This window comes from Canis lupus, chromosome X (assembly GCF_003254725.2).
Source record: "Canis lupus dingo isolate Sandy chromosome X, ASM325472v2, whole genome shotgun sequence".
Lineage (NCBI taxonomy): Eukaryota > Metazoa > Chordata > Mammalia > Carnivora > Canidae > Canis > Canis lupus.
Genome location: NC_064281.1, coordinates 101,188,427 through 101,212,147, shown reverse-complemented (window position 1 = coordinate 101,212,147; position 23,721 = coordinate 101,188,427). Strand labels below are relative to the sequence as shown.

Below are 23,721 nucleotides of genomic sequence, written 5' to 3'. Positions count from 1 at the left end.
GGGAGAGCGCCCCGAGGTACAAAGAGCAGATTTAAGGGAAAGAGGATTCCTTCTGCACACATCTGCGAGGGGAGCTCAGGCTGACTGTTGGGGGCGTGTGGGAAAGGAGATTTTTTAGGGAGCCGCGGGCTTGTGGGTTCCCGCCTCCACCCTGGTCCGCGCCCCACACTCAGGCAACAGTTGGTCGTGCGGGGCCGGCCCGGGCTCTGGGTGGGGAGGGGGAGTCTCGCGATCGTTGAGGGGGGGGTGGAGGAAGGGGGGAGGGTGACGGGGGGAGGCCATGACGTAGGGTGGGTGGACGGAAGTGGGGCAGGGTTGAGGGTTATTTAAAGAAGGGGGGGCTGAGCGAAGGGGTTGGAAGCGGAGTGATTCCCCACCCTGCTCCATCTAGCTCTTTCCAGTGCAGCCACTGCCGCCGCCCAGGAGCCCTCGTCCCCTTCCTCGTCCCCCTTCTCGTTCCCGCTCCAACGCCATGGAGCCGGACTCCGCTGCAGTGGCAGCCACCGTGGCAGCCGCTAATGCGACCGCCACAATCGTGGTCATAGAGGACGAGCAGCCGGGGCCATCCACCTCTAAGGAGGAGGGAGCGGCCGCCGCGGCCACCGAAGCCACCGTGGCCACAGAGAAGGGCGAGAAGAAGAAGGAGGTAAATAGGAAGGGGGTGTGTGTATGGTGAACAAATCCTGAGCCGGGCCCCTCTGAGGGGCCCAAGCCCTGACCTTTCGGCGCCGACAGGTACCGGTGGAGCTCCGCGGGGCTGGGGGCCGAGGGCGCGCTGGGGGGTGGGGGCGGCGAACAGTCTAGCACTGGTTCCCCTCCCCCTTTCCTCCGGGCCGCCTGGAGGGCGGGGGCGGGGCTGGGCGCGGGCGCGGCGCGGGGTGGAGGGTGCCCGTTATCCCGGGGATTGGGGGTTTTGGAGCCCCTAGACAGCCCCCGGCCCCATTCACATTCCCGGAACTGGGGTAACGGGGTGGGGGATGGGGCTGTGCAGGAAAAAGCCTCCGCCTCTCCCTCTCCTCTCGCTCGCTCCCTCTCCCCCCCTTCCCGTCGGCCTCTGCCTGGGAAATCTGGGCCCTTCAATCCCACACCCGCGCAAAAGGGGTTCTGATTGGGCTTTTTTTTTTTTTAATTTGAATTTCGAGGTGCTGATAGTTGGGAGGCGGAGGACGATAGGAGAGACTTTTGTTTTTTTGAATGACAATGTCGACCTTTTAGGTGGCAGCAAAAAAAAACAAAAACAAAAACAAAAAAACATCCCTTGTTCGTTTGGTCCCCTCCTGCTGAAGCGGGGGTGTCACCCCGAGAAAATGAGCTCTCCGCGTCCTACTCGCCCCCCCGCCCCGGCCGCAATCCAAACCCCAAACTGTGGAACCGTGGACGCTGGCTTAGGAAAATTTCCAACGTGTGCACCCTCACCCGCTCCTGCCCCGCCCCCGACGGTATAGTGTTTCACTCCAGGGCCACCCAAATGGTCCCCCAGTCCGGCCCCAAGCCTTCCAGGCTTCCGCCTCCCTCTCCTAGTGGGCGCTGCTGGCTCCTGGACACACGCAGGGTTTTTATTTTTTTATTTTTTATTTTTCTTTAACCCAGCGTCGCTAGGATGAGCTGCTGCTAACATACATAAGGAGACCTCTCAGGCACCTTATTGAAACCAAATCCAGAAAATATGTATTCTCTCCATAAGGCACATTTCATATGGACGAGGACATGCAAATAAAACGAAGAATTTGAAATAAAAAATAGGATGGGGTATAAGGATTCTTGATGTATAATAAAATTGTAGAATGGATCATTTATGGGTGGATTTGTTTCCGTGTACCAGTAGGCATATCACAATTAAAAAACGGTAGGTAATTAAAATTACGCTTTAGATATCTCAAGTGGCTTTGTCTGAATCATTATCGGATATGATACGACCAAATTAAAAGCTTTTGAAGGAAATTAACACCTTTTTGCCGTGAATTAGCGTAATTGTAAATGCAGCAGTTGTTTAAGTGACATCTTTTACTGTTTCAAGATTGACTAAACAGGAAGACAATTGTAGTGGAAGTGAAAACCATAGAAAACATGCAATTTTTAAGATCTATACAGTACTTGGATCAGTAAGACAATATTGTGAAGATGGGTCAAATACCAAGTATCAATATAAAATCAATTAGTGAGGAATTCAGAAATGAATCTAGGTGTCTTTTATTTCCTAGACTGGGCAAATGTAAGGGCTAAACTGTCTTTTGTATGGCAGTACAGGTTGCTGAATTTCCAGATTCTGTAAATTTTTTGAATTGTGAAAAGATTCAGAATCAATGAAAAACTTATGTAACAAACATTGACTTGATATCTATCTATTCCTGAATTCTGTATCCTCATCAGAAATTCCCCTAAAAGTACCTGATTTGTTTGCTCAGCATAGGGAAATGAGGTGTTGCATGGCAGGAACTTTTTGAATACCAGAAGTTTTTTACTCTAGTCACTACATCTTTTTAATTTTTCCTGAAAAAATCTAAAGAGGACCAAAACATCCACTTAAGTTCTTCTGTTTGTTTCATTCCTTCAAATAAAGTTATTTGGCACCCCTCCAAACCTAAATAGATAGCTCACTCCCTTGCCTCCTTTAAGTGATGTACTGAAAGTACAGATTAACCTGTTCCTCATGTTCCTCAGTTATGCTCTGCAAATGATACAAAGGCATTTGAGATGCAGGAGACTGTTTCTCCTCAGTTTAATAACCACTTCTCAGACATTTCCAGTATTGTGTTGATTTTTTAAATGATATTTATCCCTCCTGCCTCAATTGTCAGGCTATTAGCTATCATTTTTTAGACAATCTACTTCCATCAGAAATAATTTAGGATAGAGGATATAGATGTTACAAAACCGTAAGACCATTTACAATGACTATGAAAATACAACCCCCCCCCCCCCAAAGTACAAGTAATGCAGTGGGCAGAGGGAAATAATTACACCTGAATAGTAAGCAAAAGAGATGTTGCTGCAGAGAGACTCATGTCTTATCCTGGGCTTCTGCCATCCTTTCTTTGTGTTATTTTTGTGACTTCTAATGGTCTTTCTCATGTCATTTGCTGCTGCTTTTATTCTCCGTAGTATGGCAAGCCAGATTATCAAACTTGCTAGAATTGTGTATCAAATAAAAGAAAATAGGCCCTGAATAAGAGCATTTTGTGATGCATAAAATAGATGAGAGTAGATTGACTTGTGACATTTAGCTGTAGAAAGATACTTTGGCTTATCTTTTGGTTCTTGAACTTACTTGGTTTAAGTGATAATTGGATAACCTGATGCTGGAAGTTGGAGTTGGTGTATTTGGTAATGAAAACATCAGAAAAAGGGTCATGGTCTTTAAGACAAGGCATCTTGATGATCTTGTGCTGTATGCTCATGGCATCTAAACTACCAGATGATAAAATCCATAAGAAATTAGAATATCTTAGTCACCTTTTATCTTTTCTTGTATGAGAAGTGTATTTTTGAAAATCTACAAAGGAGGTTTAGAAGGTAGGTATTTTAAAATTTGTTGTGGAAGATAGTGCCAATTAAGTAATTACCCACAGCTTTTAATAGCACTGCTCAAGATTAGGAATTTTAATTAGCATATAATTAAATTTTATGGTATTCTACCACAAGGTAGGCAAGAGTATTGAGTGAAATTTTTTCTAATTCAAGCTTTAATTTTTCTGTAAGTGAAATCTATGTCCCACATTATTAGATATATACTTGTGCATATGAAGTGAAGTAATTTTCACTGTTTTGAAAGTTGAAAACTAGACTTCATGTAGCTTTTCAAGTAATGATAAAAGTGATTTTTTTAAACACAGTTTTAACTTGTTGCTTTGAAAATAAAAGTGGATTTATAGTATATGTGATAGTTTGAAAGTATGGGGTTGAGGGGATTTTAGCACTTTTCTTGTCCATCCAGGATTATATCAAAACATCTCACTTAGATGATATATACATATGACATGCTTAAAACAAGATGTCTATTATTTAAGAATAACTGAACAGTATCTGATCAGTGCTTCAAAGTATAACCCTGACCAGGGTCAAATTCCATAATCTTAGTTTGGATTTTCTCAAAATAGAAATTTCAGTAAATGTTGGAAGACCTATTAATTAACTATTGGAGTCATGTCTTTCTTAGGTTTAAGATCACATTCTGTTGTTGATTTAGGACCTATGTTTTCAGGAACTGGTTGACAAAAGCTATTATAAAATGGACATGATTTCTTTAGTTTTCACCAACAGATTTGAGTTTTGACTAACACGAAGTCTGTGTTAAAACAGAAATACTCAAAAAAAAAAAACAGAAATACTCTTGGCTCGAGTGCTAAGGGGTATATTTGTGTTTTTATTATTTCTCCATTTCTTAGAGAGAAGGAGGTGTATTTTATATACCTATTTAAATTTACATGTACAAGCTTATCTTTACAAAGGATGGCATGCATGAAATATAATCCTCCAGATAATTTCATTATTTTTAAGAAGCTGATTTATATTCATTTTAATTAAATTACAACTTTTTACATATCAAAAGTTAATAATAGTTGATAGCTTGAGAAACTGCTTCCACAAAATGTTTCTGTGATATGGTTTAAAATTCTTTTCATTCCAGTTGGAGAAAATTAGCATAAACCAAAAATTTAAAATTGTACTGTTTTATTATTTAAATAGAAATGAACACATTGCATTACACTAAAAAGTTTAAATGTTCAGATTAGAATATGGAAACAATGAAAAGTGTCTTTTCAGGAACAAAAACCACAGTCTTCTTCCGAAAATCTGGCTTGTTTCCATTACATAAAGAAGTGTTTCTGAGAATTATTATTTACTTTCCTTGGGTTTTTTGGTTTGTGGTTGATAATATTAACATATTCTAGATTTTAAATCTATTCAATGGTTATATCTTCTTTATACTTTAAATTAAAAAATAGGTGAAAAGGCTCAATGTCTCACCTTTTGGTGTTCATTTGAATTAATGTTATTTCTCTGGCTTTCACAATTCAGATTTTTTGTTGGACCTCAGGTGCACAGAACTGGACTAATTATAAGCCCTGCTTCATGACATGCTCTCATCATTGGTTTATGTGTGGCTCATGTTCATTTATTCATTTAGTATTTAATTACTTTTTACTTTTTTCAAATGAGAATGCTGACTACTTTTAAGATCTTGCTTTGTAATTTGATAGCTTATTTTTTTGAAATTCTAGAAAAATGTTTCTTCATTTCAACTCAAACTTGCTGCTAAAGCTTCCAAATCTGAGAAGGAAATGGACCCAGAATATGAAGAGAAAATGGTAAATATATTCTTGGGTAGGACAGTGAATACTATAGTTGATGTTTTTGATATTGAAATATAGTTGATACTCAGTCTTACATTAGTTTCACCATAATTGATTTTTATAGAGGAGATGTGAAAGAGTGAAAAAATACATGTGTATATATAATGAATATTGGATCATAGATTTTACAGTTGGGAAGTAATTTAAGATATAATTCATCATAATAGGTTTTAAAAAAATTATTTATTTGAGAGAGAGGCAAAGAGAGAGCACAAGCTCCAGGGAGGAGCAGAGACAGAGTCAGAGGGAGAGTAACTCAAGCAGACTTCCCACTGAGTGGGGAGCCTGACTCTGGGCTTGATCCAGGACCTTGAGATCATGACTTGAGCCAGTCAGACGTCCAACCGACTTAGCCACCCAGGTGCCCCCCTCCAATCATAAAAGATGTTTGTTGAATAAATGAATCTTCTTGTTTTCAGATGAGAGAATAAGGATCAGAGAAATTTTATGCAATAGTTGGGAATAGACATCCTATCTCTTCACTTTTGTTCTGTGCCCTTTAACCCATAATAAGATTTTTTTAAAGGTTTTATTAATTTATTTAAGAGAGAGACAGCTTGAGAGAGAGTGTTGGGGAGAGCCAGAAGCAGACTCCTCCGCTGAGCAGGGATTCCCTACCCTGGCTCAATCTCAGGACCCTGGGATCATGTCCTGAGCCAAAGGCAGACAATAACTGAGCCACCCAGGTGCCCCTAAGATTTTTTAAAAGATTTATTTATTTATTTGAGAGACAGAGACAGGAGAGACAGCGTGTGTGTGAGAGCTTGAGTGAGCAAGTGGTGGGGATGGAGGTGGTGGAGTGGGCAGAGTTAGAAGGAGAGAATCCTCAAGCAGGGGCTCCAAACCAGGACCCTGAGATCTTGACCTGAACTGAAATAAAAAATCAGACGCTTAACTGACTGAGCCACCCAGGCTCCTCAGATGATTTTTAAAAAAGACTTATCAATTTATTAGAGAGAGAGAGAGAGAGAGAGCAAGAGCATGCACTCATGCACAAGCAAGCTGGGGGGGGGGCAAAAGGAGAGGGAAAGAATCCTTAAGCAGACGCCCCACTGAGTGCAGAGCCCAAACTTCAGTGGAGGGGTGGCTGTATCCCAGGACCTCGAGATCACGACCCAAGTGAAAACCAAGAGTCAGATGCTCAACTGATTGAGCTGCCCAGCTGCCCCCACATAAGATGTTTTATGCTATAGATACTGTATCCACTAAGTGAAAGTATCAGTGGCAACATCAGTATGGCTGAAAGAAAGCAGGTTACAAAGTAAGACTGATATATTTTTTTCTCCTCTTCTTGCTTTGGATATATTAATTAATGTTACATATTGTGAAATGTAGCATAGTAATACATTTTCTGAAGGAAAGGACATTTGCCCAGTACATGGAAATATTACATATTTAAGCAGTATAATCTCAGTTATGCCCACCTACTGCTTTGTCATATATTTAATTTAATTTTTATACACCAAAGTTCATATCTTAGCTTTCATTTTAACTAGACTTCTATGCCTTGGGATCTTTCAAAACTAGTGAATTTGGTTAACTCAAAAGAGAAATTAACAGGTAGTTGGAACTGATCTTTTTTTTGAGGGGTTGTTTTTGCAGGAACATTATAAAAATAAGTAGAGATGAAGGATATTTTTTAGTTGTTCATAGTGATTTTACCAAACTCCCTGCCTAAATGTCTAAGGTCACATCTAACGTAGACAGTTAATGTTTTAACAACTCTAAAAACAACATTCCAGTGAGGATAACATAAAATGGAAAGGTTTTGGCCTCCTTCCAGCTTCTGGTCTGAATATATTTGTCTAATTCTTGTGTTTATGTTAATGAACCCTTGTACATTTCTGGTGTTATTAATTATGCATCCTTCATTAGCAATCAAATATTCTCTACCCTGTGGTCAGAAAGTGATTGGGAATTAAAAAATCATTCTCATTTTTTTAAATCTAAAATGATGTATATATCTTTTGACCTTCTAAGGTTTTATAGTGAAGTTTTATTTTATTATTATGGTACAAGTTATATGCCCTTTTACAATTTATTGAGAAATTATTATATGTGCTGCCGAAGTGAGCAGAATTGAGAAATTATAATACATACCAATTTTTAGTAGTTAATATATATTAACTATTATACTTATATGTGTATGTGTATGTTTTTCCCCCAAATCCTGCTTGCTTTGAAGACAAACTTTTTATGTTATTAGCATAAGGTGCAGTTTTCCAGGGGCACCTGGGTGGCTCAGTCAGTTAAGCATCTGACTTTGCCTGACATCATGATATTGGGGCCTAGGGATCAAGCCCCATATTGGGCTCTTTGCTTGGCAGGGATTATGCAAGTCCCTCTGCCCCTCTCCCCACTCTTGTGTGCTCTTTCTCTCTCAAATAAGTAAAATCTTTTTAAAACGTGTGATTTGGGATGCCTGGGTGACTCAGCGGTTGAGCATCTGCCTTTGGCTCAGGGGTCCCAGATTGAGTCCCGCATCAGGCTCCTTGCAGGGAGCCTGTTTCTCCCTCTGCCTGTGTCTCTATCTCTGTGTGTCTCTCATGAATAAAAATCTTTAAATAAATAAAAAAGTGCAATTTTCCAGATCATTGTAATTGAAGAGAGAAATATTTATTACATTATTGTACCATGCATTGACAATATTTATAGACAAGAAGACACTGTATTCTAAGGTGTTAATTGTATCTAGATGCAATTTGAAAAGTCTAAGAGTTCAGTTAATGGTATATGTATATCATAGCTAATAATTTATATTTCTGTATTTAGGATATATCGTATGTTATGATGCTTTATTTTGTTCACTTGGGAGAAGAAAATCATTACATTTTACTTATTTATTTAAAGATTTATTTATTTATTCATGAGAGACACACAGAGAGAGGCAGAAACACAGGCAAAGGGAGAAGCAGGCTCTTCGCAGGAGCCTGATGCGGCGGGACTTGATCCCGGATCCTGGGATCACGACCTGAGCCGAAGACAGCCGTCTAACCGCTGAGCCATCCAGGCATCTCTAAATCATTACGTTTTAGAAAAAGTTTTTGCTTTTTGACCCTGACTCTTTAAGCAGGGTACTTCTTGTTGGGGCATTTACTACTGTTAGATCATTTGGCTTCTATTCAAATTATCTGAAAATGCCATTTTTGAATTCTGCTGTTTACTAGCTATGGGAATTTGGACAAGTTAGTTACTCTCTCCATATTTTACTTTTATCATCTGTAAAATGTAGATAATATTAGTACCTACCTCATAAGTTTATTAAGACCATTAAATGAGTTAATATGTTGAAAGTGTTGAGAACATAGTACAAAGTAAGGGCAATATAAGTATTTGTTAAATAACTTTGAGTAAAAAAGAAAATCATTATTTTTTCTTTTGTTTTGTATGTTAGAAAGCAGACCGAGCAAAGAGATTTGAATTTTTATTAAAGCAGACAGAACTTTTTGCACATTTTATTCAACCTTCAGCACAGAAATCTCCAACCTCTCCTCTGAACATGAAGTTGGGACGTCCTCGAATAAAGAAAGATGACAAGCAAAGCTTAATTTCTGCTGGAGAGTATGTTGGCATCTCTCTCTACTTTATTCCCTCTTTTTTCCCTCCCTTCCTTCTGTCCCCACTTCTCCCTCTCCTCTCATTCCCTCTTTGCTTACTGAGTATAATTTTGTATTAAAAATGGGGTTATTGTCAATGTAAATAAGTTTTGGAGGCAACAATTTTTTCTCACTAGGAATCAGTAAAAATGCAGGCTGGTTCTACCAACTTCTAAGCAAGACCTTAGATAACTCATTTTTTTCATGACAGATATACTGACTTAATTGATAGCTTAGTATTTGAGTTGAGTATAAAGATATTTCTTTTCAATTCAGCTACCGTCACAGGCGCACAGAACAAGAAGAAGATGAAGAGCTCCTCTCAGAGAGTCGGAAAACATCTAATGTCTGTGTTAGATTCGAGGTATCACCTTCATGTAAGTATCTCATTGCGTTGGTGTTTTTTTTCAATTAGGTTTTAGAAAAATATTCTTGATTGTATTTAACAAAAGTATGAAACGTCTTGATCTCTTTTTCAGATGTGAAAGGAGGACCACTGAGAGATTATCAGATTCGAGGGCTGAACTGGTTGATCTCTCTGTATGAAAATGGAGTCAATGGTATCTTGGCAGATGAAATGGTAAGGAGTTGATAGCTAAAAACACAATCTTAGTAATGATTTTTATGTAAATTTGAAATACCTGAGCTGTATTGCCTTAGGCTTAGAGTCTAATTGCTTTATTTAGTTAGAATGTAAAGGGCATTTGTAAACTCTAGAACTGTTTCTTTAAATAACCTTGAGAACATATACTTTCACAGGCTACAAAATTCTTAGTGTGATTTGCTTATAGGTTTAAAAAACCTCCCTGTAATTTTGATTTTGTTTGCACTTTGGCTTCCAGGAAACTCAGAGCCAGAATTAATGCCAAAATCGAGCCCCTGTGGAATGTAATGGCAGGCCCATTGTGTCTTTTGTGCCTTTTTCTATTCTATATCTTCTAATCTTTTCTTGGCCCTTCTTTATTTCTATTTTACCATTAATTTATCTTCCATGTTTTCATTGTAGGCTACCTGAAACATATTTTCTTTGTAGGTGACCTGAAATCCTTTTGGTAGTAAAGTGGGGGTATATAAAGTAAATACTAAATGTGTGAATGAATAAATCGAACAATAAATGATGAAAGCATGAATCAATGAATGTAAGAACCTCAATGCGTGAGCAGTCAGAAAGTGAATAGATAGAATAATGAAAAAAAGTAAAGAGCAATGTTGAGTCCTGATGTAGCATAGTGCCAGATAGAGCCTGAGAAGTAAGCTAAGGAATGATGGTCATATAAATAAAATGACCAAAGAAAGAAAGAAAGGCTATTTAAGATGCTGATTCCACCAGATCAGGGAGTATATGAAGGCTTAGATTGGTATTTTAAGACCAAATGAATAAGATAGGATTTAAGAGAGGGCAGGGGGGCAGTTCTAGATCTTTATGACCCAGTGATATTCATATTTATGTGACTCTGGAGCCATATTTGCTATCACTCTTACCCAGAAGAGCCACATGACTATTTATGTTCTATAACATGTAGTGTAGTAGTTGGTCCCATAGATGCTGGGCAACCGTTAGCTGTGTGGCAAGAGGTCCTTTAAATCAAGGGTCTGTAGCTCCTTATATTTAGTATTCTGGGCTGGAGACTACAGTTAACTCAGAGGGGGAGGAGCTTGGTTAATTGGATAACAGAAAGATCAGGAGGATTATTGGCCCCAAGCTCCTCTTGGCTGCAGCCTAAATATGAAGGATTTAAAGATCCTTCATATTGAATTTGTGCTGACACCAGATACTTTTTAATTATTAAAAAAGGGAAAGATACTTTAAGGAGTGTAGAAAATCTGGAAAAAAGTCAAGGAAAAATTGAAAGTATTTTTTTTTATTTTTTTTATTTATTTATGATAGTTACAGAGAGAGAGAGAGAGAGGCAGAGACACAGGCAGAGGGAGAAGCAGGCTCCATGCACCGGGAGCCCGATGTGGGATTCGATCCTGGGTCTCCAGGATCGCGCCCTGGGCCAAAGGCAGGCGCCAAACCGCTGCGCCACCCAGGGATCCCGAAAAATTGAAAGTAAATTGTAATTCTGCTACCTAGAAATAACCATAGTTGACATTTTGGTATATTTCATTTTAGTATTTTAACTCCAGATGTATTTATTTTACATAGCTGAGATCATATTGTACATATAAGTTGGTATTCTGATTTCTTCACATTCATACTTATTTTCTACATAATTCAAATATTTATTTATTTTTATTTTTTTTAATTCAAATATTTATAAAATAATTACTGTGTAATAATTAATCTGGGGGAATTACCATAATTCATTTCCTCCCTTATTGCGGGTCATTTGGGTTGATGTGTAGTATATATATAGTACATATTGTGTGTATTTAGCATATATGGGTTGGTATATGTGTGTATTTGGTACATAATAATACTGTTTTGAGAACACTTGTAATTTACTTTTTTTGCACCTTTCCAGTTATTTCCATAGGATTCCTAAAAATGGAATTACTTAAAAGAAATTTTAAGTATTTTAAGTTTTTTTTTAAAGATTTTATTTAAAAAAATTTTATTTATTCATGAGAGACACAGAGAGAGAGAGAGACAGAGACACAGGCAGAGGGAGAAGCAGGCTCCATGCAGAGACCCCGATGTGGGACTCGATCCTGATCCTGGGGCTCCAGGATCACACCCTGGGCTGAAGGCAGCGCTAAACCACTGAGCCACCAGGGCTGCCCTATTTTAAGGTTTGGTGCATCTCCTTAAATGAAATATTAGGATAAACCCTATATAATAGTTTAAACCTAGGCTTATCAAAGCAAATATATAGCTTGCATAGAGATAAAGCCAGAAACTCTTTTAAAAGCCACACAGTATAGGATATCTCTTGTTGGTTAGGTGGCAAGTTCATGGTGTTCAATATGTTATTTTTTAAAAAGTTCACCAGACCGGTTGATCTCTAAGGCCCCTTCTGGCTGCAGAGTTCTTTTATGTTCTGGTTCTTTTATGGTTCTGTAGGTCTTCAAGGGTGTGAGATGCAAGTACAGAGAGCCACAAGTCCCTTGAGATGCATAGTCTGAATATTTCATGCCTGGGCTGTAATAATGTTGGGGACAGTGGGAAATAAAGATCAGTGTCTGAGCAGGCTGGTAAAGGGAATGAGTGTGAAACACATACATACAAAAATACTAATTTTGCCGCTAGAAGAAATGATAAAGTAGACTGCTTGTTCCTTTAAGAGGAGCAACATGGGCAGCCCAGGTGGCTCAGTGGTTTAGCACTGCCTTTAGCCCAGGGCCTGATCCTGGAGACCTGGGATTGAGTCCCAGGTCGGGCTCCCTGCATGGAGCCCGCTTCTTCCTCTGCCTGTGTCTCTGCCTCTTTGTCTTTCATGAATAAATAAAATCTTAAATTAAAAAGGAGGAGCAACAAAGCAGCTTTCTACTTGCAAGTTCCTGGTTTCTTTTTGTGCACACAGTAAGTACGAATTGCAATGGTTATTCACTTAAAAAACAAAACAAAACAAACAAAAAAAAACAAAAACAAAAAAAACAAAGATCTTTAAATTTTTCCCTATATGACATAGTTGGCAAATGTCTTTTGTAATGTTACCACTAACAAAATGTTTCATTAAATAAATGTTTATGGATTTTTTTCTTTGTAATGGTAATGCAGGGTCTTGGTAAGACTTTACAAACGATTGCTTTGCTTGGTTACCTGAAACATTACCGAAACATTCCTGGACCTCACATGGTTTTAGTTCCAAAGTCTACTTTATACAACTGGATGAATGAATTTAAGCGATGGGTCCCATCTCTCCGTGTTATTTGTTTCGTTGGAGACAAGGATGCGAGAGTAAGTAATAGGTTTAAAGAGGCCATCAAGAACAACATAATTTATAGGGTTAAGTTGCATACTATTACCTTAAAAGGCATTGAAGTTGACTGCTACTAGTAAATAACTCTATGTTAGGCTCTGTTTTAAGTGCCTTTTATATATTAATTAATTCTCACAACACTTCTGTGAAGTAGATATGTTACTTATTAATAACAGACGATCCGTTACTATGCTTATCTGCATTTAATTTCAACTAGGTCATTAACCTCAGTATTTTTGAGTTGCATTTTAAATCACTTTTTATAAAAAAGTCTTTATTAAAAAAAAAGTCTTTATTGACAGTATATCTTTTCCATGACACTATCAGTTATGCTGTTTGACACCAAAAATATGTAAATTTGCATGACAATATTTTTGTTTAAATTTTTTACTTTGGACTTTGACTTCGTATACGTGTACACACACATGAATGGAACCTTTTCTATTACTATGGAGAGCCTTCTGTTTTGTGTTTATGCATAGACACAGCTTTCAGTTTTGGTCTTTGAATAAAAAAATACATATCTGCATACATTCTTAGATATTAGAAGCTCTGGGCTCTTGCTTAAATTAGCCATTTGTCAATCTAGTAGGCTACAGTTACTTAGGACTGTAGAATTAATCTAAAAGAAATAAATTATGCAAAAATATAAAAATGAATAATCAGCTTAGAAAGCATATTATTAAACTTTGCCTTTATTTTGCCTCCAGAGGACATAGTTTAGAGTAAAGATTTATTCTATTTTACATATTTAGATAGGTTATCAAAAGATATCCTCAAAAGAATGGTAGCATAATGAATTATGTAATTTTATTCTTATCATTTTGCTTGAAGAAAAATTACATAAATTTATTTAAATTTAACTTATAAATAATTTAAATGTTGAAATACTGAACTCATAAATTTCGAATTACAGACTTGATTCTTCCATATGCCTGGTATTTCCCAGTGGCAAATTAGTCATTTAGAACTCTTTCTTACCACTGTTCTTTTCTTTATTTTAAGGTTTTATTTATTTATTTATTAGAAGGAGAGAGAGAGTGCATTTGCAGTGGGGATGGGCAGAGAGGGACAAGCAGACTTCCCGCTAAGCAGGGAGCCGGACAAGGGGCTCTATCCCAGGACCCAGGGATCATGACCTGAGCCGAAGGCAGTAGACGCTGAATGGACTGAGCCACCCAGGCACCCCTCACTGCTGTTCTTTAATATAATACCACTCTTTATAAAACTTTGCATTTCTAAAGTATTGATTTTTGGCTGAAATTATTTCTTGAAGATCATAAGCAAAGAAGAAATATGTATGCTTGCATTTTCTTATGTCTCAGTAAAACTGTCAGTGGTTTTCCACTATATTATATGGAATCCAAGGATTTCATGAAGTATATCTGGGAGTTTTAAAGAAAGAGTAGATGTATTTAATTTGTGACAACCTTATCTCTACCCCATGGAAGTTGGGATTCTACTGGTGGCTTCAAAACTGTTTTAATCTTGGGGCACCTGGGTGGCTCAGTCATTAAGCGTCTGCGTTCAGCTCAGGTCATGATCTCAGGATGCTGGGATCAAGCCCTGTGTCGGGCTCCCTGCTCAGCTGGGAGCCTGCTTCTCCCTCTGCCTGCTGCTCCCCTCTGCTTGTGTGTGTGCATGCACTCTCTCTCTGTCAAATAAATAAGATCTTTAAGAAAAAATTTTAAAATCTTGAAAACCAATCTTCAAAGTCCGTGTTCTTCATATTGGCAGTCATTAATACTGGGAATTCATGTTGGTGGTGATTTTAATTTTTTAAAACATTGAGATATAGTAGAATGGAAAATAGAGTTTTTCACACATGGTGGGGATATGTATTACTCCTTTTTTTTAAGGATTACAATCTAAACTATAATTTTACTGTGAGCCATGGGCAATAGAATTTGCAAACTGGTAATTATTAGTAATATGAGTAATGTACTATATTCAACACTTAATTGACTTGATTGATGTCAGTATGTATAGAGAAAATCCAGATCATTACTCCTAGACGGATTTGAACCTTGGTATCATATGGGATAGATATATTGGGTCTTTATGGTTTCCTGGCCTTTTGTAAACATTTTATGAGGTCAATGTGTTATCTAAGAATTTGATTTAGATTATATCAGATACTTGTTTGAGTTGGGAAATTCTCAGTGATAGTCTGGATCCAGTTTGATGCTAATGTAGTCCTGGAGTATATAGAAATGTGAATCCCAAGTAAGGTTTTTTAGTTGTCTTTTTTTTAAAGATTTTATTTATTTATTTATTTATTTATTTATTTATTTATTTATTTATTTATTTATGAGAGAGAGAGAGAGAGAGAGAGAGAGAGGCAGAGACACAGGCAGAGGGAGGAGCAGGCTCCCTGCATGGAGCCTGACATGGGACTTGATCCCGAGTCTGCAGGATCATACCCTGGGCTGAAGGCGGCGCTAAACCGCTGAGCCACCTGGGCTGCCCTAGTTGTCTTTTTTTAAGTAAGCTCTGCACCCAACATGGGATTTGATTTCACGACTCTGAGATCAAGAGTTGCATGCTCTACTGACTGAGCCAGCCAGGTGCCCCACCAAACTTGATTTTTTGACCCCTTCTTTTTCCACTCCAGAGGCATCAAAGATCTTGGACATGGGAACGGGAGATCTGGTTTTAGTTCTAGATTTGCTATTGACTCTGTGATGTTGAGTGACTTTTGAAGGGCCTTAATTTTGTCAACTATAAAGTGAGAGCTTTTGGATTATGTGATATTCAATATTCTGTTACACAAATTTCAAAGTAGGGCTAATTTTAATTGAAAAATATGCATATGTTTCATGAAACTGCAGGAGAAATCATTAAACTTAGTGTTTCATAAAATCAAAGATAGGGTGTTTGTGAGACCAAATGGGGTCTGGCACCCTGGTTCTCTTTATGTTGCCTCTAGTTCCCTAATGTTTTAATTAACTTTTTAAATATGACCACTTTCCAGAGTGCCACTGAAATCTCTACAAAGGACTTTTTTCTGTCTTCTATTTTAGTTCAGGCAATTCTTTTATACATATGGGCACTTGGTAAATATTTGTTGAATGAGTAACAGTGTGTTTGGTCCATAACTGAGAATTTATGAAATAATGAGTTTGCAGTTAACAATTACTTTGTTTATGCTTGTAATTTTAGATTTACAGTGCTAATTAGAACCTTCTCAATATAGATTTGGCTGCTCCCTGTAACTTCTATGGTTTTATTTTGACCTGTAACACCTAAAATTCAGTTCATTCAAATTAAAAATGCTCTCCGTAAGCTTGGCAAGTATGTTGGCCACTGCCTGTGAAGATTTAAAAATAGTTCTAAATAGTCTCACTGTTTTAAATAGCCTCCTGTACTAGATAGAGCAAGTCCCCTTTATCAAATCATATTTGTAGCCTCACATCAACATCAAGAAGTTCACAAAAACATGAATAGGCTTTTCATGACCCCTTAACAAAATATGTGACTCATTCCTACTAGAAAGGGAAGGAACATATTAAGAGATCCCAAAAGGTTGAAATCATTCATGTATAATGATTTCTTTTCATTTGGTAAAACTGTGTTTATAATAGTTGGTAATGCTTGGATCTTGGTAAGAATATAGTTTTCAGAAAGTAGTTATCTCACCTATGTCTTTTTGGATCATTTGTCTTATGAAGAGAGCTTAGTGATATAGTCATCTAGTGATAAGAACTTCGGTTTATTGGATATACTGTATGTGTTTAAGGGAAGCCTTTGCTTCTCTTTTGTTGATGAATATATTAACATGTCATCCAGATAACTGCTCACAAATGTGTCTTTGGGCCTTGGTTTTCCTATCTTTGAAATGGATGAGACTAAATGATTCCCAGGTCTCTTAGAATTATTGATATTCTCTTGATGTTTTAATTCTGTGACCATCTTGTTAGTGTATTCTAATATAAGGAACTTTGTTTTGCATTAGGCTGCTTTTATTCGTGATGAAATGATGCCAGGAGAATGGGATGTTTGTGTTACTTCTTATGAGATGGTAATTAAAGAAAAATCTGTATTTAAAAAGTTTCATTGGCGATACCTAGTCATTGATGAGGCTCACAGAATAAAGAATGAAAAATCCAAGGTAAGCCAATTTTCAATGTCATTGTTTTCTTTTAACTACCATGTCTGTTTACCTTTGTGTATTCAAGATAAAAATGGGTTAGAAGGTTGTGATTTTATTCACAGAATGTAAATGAAAATCAGTTCTAAAAATGGTTTTAGGGGGATGCCTGGGTGGCTCAGCAGTTAAAGCATCTGCCTTCTGTTCAGGGTGTGATCCTGGGGTCCTGGGATTGAGTCCCACATCAGACTCCCTGCATGGAGCCTGCTTCTTCCTCTGCCTGTGTCTCTGCCTCTCTCTCTCATGAATAAATAAAATCTTTAAAAAATAAAAATGGTTTTAAAGTTTAAATTGTTGAATATGAGACAAATGAAAATTGAACAGTTTTTAATATAAAGAAAATTAAGTGTTCATTTGCTATACCTGTTGCAGCCTAACTCTGTTATGCTACAGTATTTAAATATTTTGGTAATATTTAATATACAAAAGTCATTTGCATTGATTTGTCTTTTATTGAGGAGCCTGCCAGCTTATGTGTGTTCATAAGGATTAGAAAAAATCATTTCCTGGAATTATCTGACTTGTGTGAATTAGAGTGTGGTATTAACTTTGAAAAATATCAATATTTCTTGCCATTCAACTCCATCAACAGTAGGAAAAGCATCAATTATTATGATGAACCTCTCTTTGGATCACTGGGCTACTTTGGGAGAAACAGGGACAGAACTGGAGCAAAACCACCAGGTGGATCATACTAATTTCAGTTTGAAACTAATACCCAATAAAAAAAGACGCATGTTAGAGAATAATTATTTAAGAGTATTATAAAAACATGCATTTTTATTGACAAAGGTTACTGTTCTTTTATCCTTTTGTGCTTTAATTTTTATAGTCTTATATTTAGAAAGTTAATACAAGATAGGAAAAATGGGTGCAACTCTCATGCTTAGAAATTGTCACCAGGCCAAGTTAGAACTTGGCTAGGTATGTAGATGAACATGATTAGCAGGGAGAAAGAGATATTAGTATGTACAGTGATTAGCCTGGATTCCATGGAGTTCTGACTGTTTCTGTGGACCCAAAATGGAGAAAATAAGTTTTTTTGAAGTGAGGGAGGAGTCTCAGGTATGACTGTAATTTGCATTCTTGTAAGCATAGAAATGCCTAGAAGATTTTATTTAGTTGTGATTCACTGTGGCAATATCACCTGAGCTAGGATATTTTTCTATAGAAAAATAATTTTCAAGTTTTATTTTACTCAAAACATGTATTGGTTGGATAAAGAGCTGAATTTTGAGCATTCTGATGAATAAAGCAATGTTAACATAACTATTATTTTTCCAGCTTTCAGAGATTGTTCGTGAATTCAAGTCAACTAACCGCTTACTCCTAACTGGAACACCTTTGCAGAATAACCTGCATGAACTCTGGGCATTACTCAACTTCTTATTGCCTGATGTCTTTAATTCTGCAGATGTAAGTTTAAGTCATATGTTTTAAATGTAATTTTCTTATGTTCACAGACATCTGTTTTCAAAGCATAGAATGTAGTTTGAAATTTATAATTCTTTTTCATTTGTAATTCTTTGTGTATTTTGGTTTTCTCAGAAAAAAGTTCTTAAGTGCACAGTTTTCAAATGGGGATATTTAGAGAAATGATTCTTTTCTTTGAGATTATTCTGCCTGTTAAACTTTGCCAATATTGCATTGTTGTCAAGAACTTATGATATGAGATAGACTGAGTTCACGATTGTAAATTCAAAATTTTCTTCTAATTAAATTGGAAGGGCTTTCTACATACTAGTTTGGCAAGTGGAGTCTTTAAAATGGTGTTTGATTATTATAGTCATTAATATTTGGTAAGTACTAAAGACCTCATGATGTGTGATTCGAAAAACAACTTATTTTGTGAATGTATGATTTACATTGTTTTTATCATTAACACAAGGTTATGCTAGTGCAGCAAACTGAATTGAATGATTTAAGGACATTGGAGCTTGATTTTTCTCATTCCTGAAATTAATTGATAATAAAAAGTACCAAGTTCAGCTATCCATTGGTTTGTATACCTTATCTTGCTTTTGCTTATTTTTATTATTTAGAATTTTCATTATCATTATGTGCTTTCAATTTTATATTCTGACTCTTACTCTACCTCTTAACTGGATGTAATGCTACCATGGTATGAGGAAGCCTAATAAAAGTCTTTTAAGGAAACACTGCTGGTGGAGTTCAAATTTTAACTCCTCTGGTATTTTAGCTATTTTGAAAAGTAAATAATATTGACCATCACAGTGAACACATTTTTGAAAGTGCTTTAAAAATGAATTACTGCTGTATCATTGGATAAGAATTTATATGACATAGAGTTTATTAAAAAAAAAAGCCAACCACCTGTGTGCTTACTGCAGAATTTTCACCCCTCTACAGGACTTTGACTCTTGGTTTGACACTAAAAATTGTCTTGGTGATCAAAAACTTGTGGAAAGACTTCACGCAGTAAGTAATAGACAAGAAAATTTAATAATTAAATACACATACTATAAAAAAAAGAAAAACTGGAAAAAAAAATACACATACTGAACCAGAAAACAAAATGCCATAGAATCTGTTTGAACTTGTTGGTTTTACCTCTTGGCTCAGTGATACTGTTTCTCCCTCCCAGTCTTTCTAGCAGCACCTTTGGGAAATCAACTCAACTCTGTTCTCAGCCTGTCTAGGGAATAGCGTTTTTGCTTTGGCTCTCCTGCATGGATAGTGTGGTCCTCTCCAGTAGAAGCTGTTCATACTCCCATACCCCACAGGTCCTTAAGATGGCATCAGGATTTTCTAGTTCCCTAGTGCCATTTCTAAGCCACTATTTCTCCACCCTCGTGTATAGAGTATAGAACTCTTTCTTTAAGGTGAAGTTATCTTGCAAGTTCATCTTCCACCCATTCTCTTCTCTGTTATCCACTCATCACCAGATAACTCCCTCACATTCATTAAATACCAGTCTTCCATTCTTTGATAACAACTTCTTATACCTTTTTTTCTTAGCTCTTTCACTTATGTTACTCCTTCTCTACTTATTCTGTTACCTTACAGAGATCTCCAGTCCTTGGATCCCTGATTTTTCTCATCCATCACTTCATTTCTGTTGTTACTTTTTTCTTTAAAAAAATACTTTATTTTTAAGTAATCTCTACATTCCACATGGGTTCAACTCATAACCCTATTATCAAGAGTGTGTAGGCTCTACTGACAGAGCCAGCCAGGTGCCCCTGTTGTTACTTTTTTCTGTGTCAAACAATAAGCCCATTTTTTTGTCACTTAAACCACCGTTTTTATTTTTTATTTTTTTAAAAGGTTTTATTTATTTATTCATGAGAGACAGAGAGAGAGAGAGAGAGAGGGGCAGAGACACAGGCAGAGGGAGAAGTAGGCTCCATGCAGGGAGCCCAATGTGGGACTTGATCCCAGGACTCCAGGATCATGCCCTGGGCCAAAGGCAGGCACTAAACCCGCTGAGCCACCCAGGGATCCCCCTTCAACCACCTTTTACCAATACTTCAAACTCCTTCTTTCTTGTCCCATCTGCCATTTCTGCCCTGGAAGCCCTAAACTGGAATAGTATAACTGTCTCTGTCTTTGGGTTTGAACTCTGCTTCTACCACTTATTTTCAGAGTGACTTGCTCTGTACTGGGGCTGTTCAATAGTGATAAAGAAGGTTATACAACTGTTCAAATTGGAACAACTCCAATTTCATGTTCTGTAACATAAGCTGAGATTTGATGATGTCAGTAGTCCTTCAACATGGCCTTGTATAGCATTCCTTTCCATTTCCTATAACAGCTATTTCAGACTTTCACTAATCTCCCTAAGACTTCCATTCCAGATACTGCCTGATCTCCTCCTTTCTCAGCAAGTAACATCATTATTTTCTCAAAGAGAACAGAGAAGTTGTTAGATAGGAACTCCTTCAAGGACATCCAGCTTCCAAGGATATCTGCATCTGTGTTACAGATGTTTTTCCTCTGAAATGAATGGAAGAGACTTAGCCTCTGGTCAGTGGCTAAGTCTTCCAACATGAACCCTGGATCTCATCTCTCCCTGTTTCCTTATGGATCTTTCTCCATAATTTATCCTTTATATTGACTGAATTTTCTTTTTTTTTAATTTTTATTTATTTATGATAGTCACAGAGAGAGAGAGAGAGGCAGAGACACAGGCAGAGGGAGAAGCAGGCTCCATGCACCGGGAGCCCGACGTGGGATTTGATCCCGGGTCTCCAGGATCGCGCCCTGGGCCAAAGGCAGGCGCTAAACCACTGCGCCACCCAGGGATCCCTATTGACTGAATTTTCTATCTCTCACTCTGTATTGGCTCTTTTTTCCTAACATGGAAACATGCTCAAGTATCTTCCTTCTTAAAATCCAAACCCACACCCCTTATGCACCCACCCTCACACATAAACAAAATAATACTCTCTCAACACTGTATAACTGTAGCTGTGATTCTAATTTCTTCCCTTGATAGCTAAGCTTCTTGAGAAAGTGGTTTATTTTCTCCATCTCTACTACCTAATCTCCTGTTTACTCTTGAATCCATTGACCACTGGCTTCTATCCATTTTACACAACTGAAACTTACCTTGTAAGGTCTTCAGTCATTTTCCAGTTGCTGAATTCAGGGTACACCTTTTGCTCAGTATTTGGCTTCTCTGTACTGCTTAGCACTCCTAACCACTCCTGCATGAAAACCTTTCCTACCTGGTTTCTGGGGGTACAGAATGGATTTTCTTTCTTTCTTTTTTTTTTAAAGATTTATTTATTCATTCATTCAGAGAGAGCGAAGAGAGAGGCAGAGACACACAGGCAGAGGGAGAAGCAGGCTCCATGCAGGAAGCCTGATGTGGGACTCGATCCCGGGTCCCCAGGATCACACCCCAGGCTGCAGGCGGCGCTAAACCGCTGAGCCACTGGGGCTGCCCCAGAATGGGTTTTCTCTTACCATTTTGGCCACTCCTTATCAGTCCCTTTTATGGTCTTTTCTTTCTCAGTCTGTTCCTGAAAGTTTAGTATTTTGTAGGACTTTGTCTTTGACTTTATTTTTTATATGTGCTCTCTTTGGGGACCCGCTCCTGTGTTTTCAGCTACCTCTTATCTACTTATAACTCCCAAATTTATCTTTCTAGATTTCTTACCCAGTTCCTGCATATCCCACTGCCTTCTGAGTCTTTCTGTATAAATGTCTCACAGGCAGTTGAAACTCTTAAGAATCTGTCTCAGACAATTTTTTAAAGATTTTATTTATTCATGAGAGGCAGGGAGAGGCAGAGACACAGGCAAAGGGAAAAGCAAGCTCCATGCAGGTAGCCCGACGTGGGATTTGATCCCTGGTCTCCAGGATCATGCCCTGGGCTGAAGGCGGCGGTAAACCGCTGAGCCACTCAGGCTGCCCTGTCTTAGACAATTTTAAGAGGCTCAAACCAGAGGCCAGAAGTTGTCTTTTACTCTTTCCTTTTCCTTAACTCCCATAAATCTCTAATAGTAATAGCTGTTGTTTACTAGTGTCTGCTGTGGTTAAGCTCTACACAAGTACTACCATAAATTTTCACAGCAGCTTTGGAAATAGGTTTCATTATCCTTATTTTAAAATGCTTGTCTTGTACATATACCATAGTTTTCTTTGATGAATGGATGAGGAAACAGGCTCAGAAAAGTTAAGGAACTGGTCCAGGCTTACAATAGCTGATCAGAGGCCGAGGTGATTGTAGAATCAGCTTGATCTGGGTTTGAATTTGGCTTCTACCACTTACTAGCAAAATAACTTCAGTTAAGTTAATAAAACTGAAGGCCAACTGGGTGGCTTGGTTGGTAGGGCATCTGGCTGTTCGTTTCAGCTCAGATTTCATATTTGAGGGTTGTGAGATGGAGCCCCGAGTTGGGCTCTGTGCTCAGATAGAATCTACTTGGGATTCTCTCTTTCCCTTTCTCTGTTCCTCCCCCTGCTCTCTCTCTCTCTCTCTCTCTCTCTCTCTCATAAATAAATAAATAAATAAATAAATAAATAAATAAATAAGTAAGTGTGGTAACCGAGGGCTACCTGGGTGGCTCAGTTGGTTGGGCATCTGGTTCTTGATTTCAGCTCAGGTCATGATCTCAGGGTTGTAAGATCAAGCCACTAAGTGCCAAGTGTGATGGATGGACTCCATGCTGACACAGAATCCACTTGAGATTCTATGCCTCTCCCTCTGCCTGTGCTATTTCTCTCTAAAATGAATAAAATCTTTTTTTAAAAGAAATTAAAATAATCACATTTCCCTTAAAGATTTATTGTAACGATTTTTAAGAGATTTTATTTATTTATTCATGAGAGACACACAGACACAGAGAGGCAGAGACATAGGCAGAGGGAGAAGTAGGCTTCCCTTGGGAAGACCGATGTGGGGCTCAAACCCAGGACCCCAGGATCACACCCCGAGCCAAAGGCAGATGCTTAACCACTGAGCTACTCAGGTGTCCCTATTGTAAGGATTTGGTACTCTTTATTTTAAAGTTCATGGTGCACTGTCTGGCACATTACGAGTACTCTATAGATGATGGTAGCACTATTATTTCTTTGTGATAGAATCTGTCTTGCAGGTATACACTGATTATTTCAATTATTTTCTCCCTTTGTCCATATATTCCTTAACATTGAACCATTTTCTCTTCATTCATATATTTAACTGTTTCGAAATGGCCTGCATTTTTATCTCACTTATAGAGAGTCTCTGATCCATACTTTGAATTAAGATTTTATCTAAGATTTAAAAATCTTGTTTCTGGGAC

The 23,721-nt window shown here is 37.8% G+C and overlaps 1 protein-coding gene across 6 annotated transcripts in view; it reads left to right on the top strand.

The window, feature by feature from the left end:
* The first annotated feature begins 292 nt into the window (after positions 1-292).
* SMARCA1 (SWI/SNF related, matrix associated, actin dependent regulator of chromatin, subfamily a, member 1) overlaps positions 293-23,721 on the top strand; it is a 73,055-nt gene continuing 49,626 nt past the window's right edge. For all 6 annotated transcript variants that reach the window (XM_025431194.3, XM_049107788.1, XM_025431193.3 and 3 more), the window contains exons 1-9: positions 293-646; positions 5,223-5,309; positions 8,749-8,915; positions 9,227-9,327; positions 9,430-9,530; positions 12,615-12,794; positions 16,772-16,927; positions 18,251-18,382; positions 19,337-19,405. In XM_025431194.3, coding sequence (XP_025286979.1) covers positions 473-646; positions 5,223-5,309; positions 8,749-8,915; positions 9,227-9,327; positions 9,430-9,530; positions 12,615-12,794; positions 16,772-16,927; positions 18,251-18,382; positions 19,337-19,405 — 1,167 coding nt within the window. In that variant the 5' untranslated portion in view covers positions 293-472. The remainder of the gene's footprint in view (positions 647-5,222; positions 5,310-8,748; positions 8,916-9,226; positions 9,328-9,429; positions 9,531-12,614; positions 12,795-16,771; positions 16,928-18,250; positions 18,383-19,336; positions 19,406-23,721) is intronic.